General features: G+C 37.9%; 1 protein-coding gene across 4 annotated transcripts in view; it reads right to left on the bottom strand.

The window, feature by feature from the left end:
• ebf2 (EBF transcription factor 2) overlaps positions 1 to 6000 on the bottom strand; it is a 51674-nt gene that overhangs the window by 6178 nt on the left and 39496 nt on the right. For all 4 annotated transcript variants that reach the window (NM_131418.2, XM_087251240.1, XM_087251241.1 and 1 more), the window contains 5 exons: positions 3388 to 3529; positions 2826 to 2956; positions 1551 to 1677; positions 588 to 676; positions 436 to 501 (listed from right to left, as the gene is read on the bottom strand). In NM_131418.2, the coding sequence (NP_571493.2) occupies positions 436 to 501; positions 588 to 676; positions 1551 to 1677; positions 2826 to 2956; positions 3388 to 3529 (555 nt within the window). The remainder of the gene's footprint in view (positions 1 to 435; positions 502 to 587; positions 677 to 1550; positions 1678 to 2825; positions 2957 to 3387; positions 3530 to 6000) is intronic.

The following is a 6000-nucleotide window of genomic DNA, read 5'->3' as shown; positions in this document are numbered from 1 at the left end:
TATATATATTATTCCAGGCAAACCAAAAGAAACATAACTACATTAGAAAATACCCTGAAAAGTTAATTTACCCTATTTAAAAAGTTCGAATAATGATAACATTTATAAAATCTCATTTGATTCAACAAAACAGTTTAAAGCAGTAAGCTTTTTTTTATCAGTGTACTGTGAAAACATCATGCTCTGTTTAACATCACTTAAAATAAAAACAAACAATTAAAATATCACAGGGTGGCTAACATGTTTCTATGTTTCTAACATTTCTGTTTCATTTGACTTTAAACTATTATGCTGATAGTGAAATTTGGAATAAGAAAAAACGAAATTATAAAATAGCAGCATGTTTGCAAGTGATTTTAAACACCTGACCCCCAATACACGTTAAACATTCCCAATATTTTCATTTCCCAGTGCTTCAGTTCAGTGGTTATTTACCTGATTGCTGGTGGTATTTCCATAGAGGGATTCAACAACATCTGCCGCTCTTTTAAGTAACATTTCCTAAAATTTAAATAGAGTAGAAAATATAAATTATCTCAAGTTCTAAGTGTGTATATTAATTTTTAAAAGCATAAGTATTAACTAACCTTGGCCAGTTTATCGGGGTCACCGGGATGTCGAGGGATGAGCTTTTGGAGCCTCTGGAAGCCGTAGTCAATAGTAGGCTCATTCAGTGCTAGAGAAAACCAAATCAAATGAGACTCCATTTCTGTCTTTAAAACATCCAAGTATTTTACAAGCTGCATAAATCCCATATTACATAAGGTTTATGATCCTAGACCCCAAAAGCAGTGACGAGTCAATACACTTCACATGAAAGCTGAATAAATAAGCTTTGCACTGATGTATGGCTAGTGTGGGACAATGTTTGACTGAAATGCAACTATATGGAGAATCTGAGGGTTCAGAAAAATCTAAATATTAAGAAAATCATCTTTAAAGTTGTCTAAATAAAATGCTTAGGAATGCATATTACTAATCAAAAATTAAGTTTTGATATATTTAAAGTAGGAAATTGACAACAAATCTACTTTCATCATGATCTTTACTTAACATCTTAATGATTTTTGGCATAAAAATACAAAAAAAAAAAGCTGTTTTTTATCTAATGCTAAAACTATTCATTCATTCATTCATTCATTCATTCATTCATCTTCTTTCGGCTTAGTGTCTTATTTATCAGGGGCTGCCAACCACCAACTCCTGCAGCATATGTTTCAAGCCACAACCCTGGGAAACACCCAAACACACTCATTCACACACACACACACATATACTACGACCAATTCAGTTCATCCAATTAACTAATAGCACTTGTCTTGGGACTGTGGGGGAAACCGGAGCACCCGGAGGAAAACCACACCAACATAGGGAGAACATGCAAACTCCAGACAGAAATGCCAAATGGCCAAGCTGGGACTCACATCAGCGACCTTCTAGCTGTGAGGCCACAGTGCTAACCACTGAGCCAATGTGCCACTCTAACATGTTTCCCTTTGTCTTAAAGTTTGCGCTTCTGCATGAGCGTAGGTGTCTGGGAATGAGTTTACCTGTATAAATGAAACGTCCCGGAGCTCCTTTACAAAACTGCTTAGATTTGTAGGACAGTGTAACTTCTACAACACCTGGAATGTGTCGAGGTGGAGTCTGAACTCGAATCGCATGAGGTGTGATCAACTGCACGAATAATGAGAGAAAAACAAGTTGTTAAAGTTTGTTACACAATCTTGGTCCTTAATTTCAAAGCCAGTTAACTTGACACTACATGGTACATTTCAAATATTTCCCATTCATTTACTTTAAACTGGAGCGATATTAAACAAATATATTATTAAATAATTAATAGACTAACAGAGTTGACAGTAACAGAGCTGACATTTTCCACAATTTTAGCTTTAGCAAAATGCTAACCTTCGACACTCAGAAATAAAGGTACGGGAGCTGTCACGGGGGCAGTACCTTTTCAAAAGGTACATGTTTGTACCTGAAAGGTCTATTATGGTACCTCAAAGGTATTTCTTTAGGTAAATTTGGGGACTAATATGCACCTTTTAAGTACCACTGTGGACTATTTGCGTACAAATATGTATCCTTTAAAAAGGTACTGCCCCAGTGACAGCTTCCTTACCTTTATTTCTGAGAGTACACAATTGTTATAGTATATTCATCATATTTTTCTTTTTAAAAAGAAAATGCAAGATTTACTGAAATATCACTGTAAAAGAGTTGACCAATAATCAATCTACCTCGTGGTGTATCTCAAATTCAAAAGAGAAAAATAAGTAAATCCAGCCTGATCTCAGTTGAAAACGTAAGTATTTTACGTTTTGCCAGTTTAGTGGCTAATTCATCCGAATTCGCATGAGTTCAGTCGTCCGTAATTATACGATTGTAAAAAGGAGGTGTGGCACCTAACCCCACCCCTAAACCCAACTGTCATTGGGGGATGAGCAAGTCGTACTAAATTGTACGAATTAGATCGTACAAATTCATACGAAATAGCCACTAAATCAAAAAGTTACAAATTGCCGTGAGATTGTGTTGGTAAATCACATGTGTGTGAGGAAGTGACATTACTTCATCACATGCTTTTTCTATCAGTGCTTTACAGATTGTTGTGCCTTTTGATAGCCGATGTAACAGAGTTGAGCAGAATTGCGTTTTTTTATAGCTAAAATGACAAATAAAAGGATGTTTGTGCAAATATTTATTTAACTTTGACTAATAAACAATAAAAAATTTTTAGTAGGTAATAATAGGTTTATTTCAGAAACGCAAAATGTACCCACAATTCTGGAATCACCCAAACAGTTGTTACTATATACCTCGCTCCACACTAGCATGCTCCCGAAAACCACCTGCAGACCATCGAAGAAGTTTTCTCCGATCACAATGACCATAGCGCCACCTGTAGTCCAGCCTTCGCTCGGGCTGATGGCTTTGATACACGGAGTAGCTGTAGAGTATAGAGAAGAAAACATCAGAATAGATAAAGCATTAATAATGCAAGAAGACGCAACAAGATTTTAGCCACAAGCAATTTGGCTATATCAACCAAACACGATGTGACACAACACAACACGACAGAAACATTTAAATACCATAACCATTTATTTAAATTCAGCCACTGTTCTCCCAATAATATAAATTGGAAATGATGTTTTTTCAACATAGTCAGTCGTGCACTGAGGTGGGCCGGCTTGAAACTCCAGGGCTGAAAAGGAGTCCCACTCCGGCCCTGGGCCACGCCCCTTACTAAGTGGATATTTTCGTTCATTTGAACTCATATGAATTCAAACAAATTAGCCACTAATCTGACAAAACGTAAAATAGTTACGTTTCCTGGTGAAATTAAGCTGAAATATAATTTCTTATATATAATCTCACCGTATTCCATGTTATTCTCCACCGTCTCATTTGGGTCCATTCTGCGAGAGCGACGTCCATGCTTGGAGTTGTTGTGTACGAACATGTTATCTGAAATGGCGAGTACAGGACCGTCCACGCAGACTGTGGTGGACAGAACCACCTGTCGCAAAATAAAGAAAGACACTTTAATAAGGAAGTGATTCACGCTTTATTTTATGCCACAATTAACAAATAATTAACTCAGATTTTAGCTCCTTATTAGGGAAACTCCTAATTTGCTGCTTATTAATAGTTAGTAAGGTAATAACTGAGTTTAGGTAAAGAATGTAGAATAAGATCATATAAGATGTGCTTTGTAAGTACTATTCATTCATTCATTCATTCATTCATTCATTTTCCTTCGGCTTACTCTCTTTATTCATCAGAGGGTCGCCACAGCGGAATGAACCGCCAACTATTCCAGCATATGTTTTACACGGTCAATGCCCTTCCAGTACTTGGAAACACCCATACACACTCATTCACTCACACACTCATACACTTCGGCCAATTAACTTCATCCAATTCACCTATAGCGCATGTGGGGTAAACCGGAGCACCCGGAGGAAACCAATGCCAACACAGGGAGAACATGCAAACTCCACACAGAAATGCCAACTGGCCAAGCCGGGACTCAAACCAGCGACCTTCTTACTGTGAGGTGACAGTGCTAACCACTGAGCCACCTTGCCGCCTTTGAATACTTAATGTACTTAACAAATAGTGCTGCTGAAGAGGAAACATCTCAGCACATATGAAGACTAGCTGCTAATAAGCTGCAAGAACAGAAACGTCACACACACTCTGAAGCAGATGTAAAGCAATGCACGGTAGGAAGAGCGGATGAAGGGGAGATGAAGAGTCAGATAGTGGCTCCAGCAGTGAAAGACAAGTGGGAGGAAGTGAAGCAGGAGGGTCCCCAGTGAGCACTTCCTGGGTCACAGAGCCTGACCTTCCCCATCTGGAGCCCATCACTCAAATCCTGACAACTTCCTGAAGCATCTCGGCCCATTCCCTCATCATTCCCGCTCTACCTTTCTCTCCCATGAGAAATTATGCTCAAACTCTTCATATAATTCATTATCACACTTTTCAATTTATCTACTTACACCGAGACACCACTGAACCAATAACTTATGTATATTCAATACAATTCAAGTTATTAGTTATTAGTTATTAGGTTACTAGTTGCCATAACTCGATAACTTCAGCTAGTTAACTAGTAACTAATAGCTTTTTAAGCAGTTAAAATATTTATATATAAACAAAGTTAACCTGCAGTTATGTAGTACATAGCTGATGTCCATGTGTATATGTTCAATGAAGTGTATTTGTGTATTAGGTGTACGATACCTGAAGTATTTAGAATAATATATTACACAAAAAAGTCTCCCAATTTGGTGTATTTCACTTTATTTGGTTTACACAAGATATAGAACTACTGCAGGAGTATTTAAAACAGGGTTGCCCAAACTTTTCTTCTTTTTCATTCCAATGAAGGGCCAAAACCAAATATTATTAAGAGCTGTGGACCACAGCTAAACATACCAAACAATTTTACATTAAGGTTGTCATGGGTGATTTCCTAATTTAGTTCATAGTGTTTAAAAATCAATAGAAAACATTACTTACGATATTGGAAAAATCTGACGTTGTGATATTTTGTTTTACTGTGATATTTATTGCGATATAAATACATTTTTTACCAGATGATTTTAATAACTTTATTTGCCGGCAGTTAGCTCTCTGCAACTCTCACATGGTCGCCCACTGAAGATAAGCAGGGCTGCGCCCGGTCAGTACCTGGATGGGAGACCACATGGGAAAGCTAGGTTGCTGCCGGAAGTGGTGTTAGTGAGGCCAGCAGGGGGCGCTCAACCTGCGGTCTGTGTGGGTCCTAATGCCCCAGTATAGTGACAGGGACGCTATACTGCTCAGTGAGCGCTGTCTTTCGGATGAGACGTTAAACCAAGGGCCCGACTCTCTGTGGTCGTTAAAAACCCCAGGATATCCTTCGAAAAAGAGTAGGGGATTCACCCCGGCATCCTGGCCAAATCTGCCCACTGGCTTCCTAACCATCCCCATATTCCAATTGGCTTAATCTCTGTCTCCTCTCCACCAATCAGCTGGTGTGTGGTGTGCGGTCTGGCGCAAAATGGCTGCCATCGCGTCATCCAGGTGGATGCTGCACACTGGTGGTCGATGAGGAGATTCCCCCCCATTGTGTAAAGCGCTTTGAGTGCCCAGAAAAGCGCTAAATAAATGTAAGGAATTATTATTATTATTATTATTTATAAATATTTAATTTATTAAGATCGACTGGGATGATCAAATCTGCATGAATTATAAATTACAAGCTAATAAAAATAAACGGTGCTTTATGGTTTTCAGGGCAGTCTAACAGTAACTCTACAGCAAGTACAGAAATTAAACAATCAGATGTAAAATACCATGGTCATCATTGAAAAAATAGTTACAAAAGAATTCAAAATTATCAAGAAAATCTGAATTATTAGCCCCCTTTTGAATTTTATTTTATTTTTTAAATATTTCCCAAATTATGTTTAATATTTTTTCTTCTGGAGAAACTCC

Source organism: Danio rerio, chromosome 5 (genome assembly GCF_052040795.2).
Source record: "Danio rerio strain M-AB ecotype USA chromosome 5, GRCz13ab, whole genome shotgun sequence".
NCBI classification, from domain to species: domain Eukaryota; kingdom Metazoa; phylum Chordata; class Actinopteri; order Cypriniformes; family Danionidae; genus Danio; species Danio rerio.
This window is presented reverse-complemented; position numbering and strand designations above follow the sequence as displayed.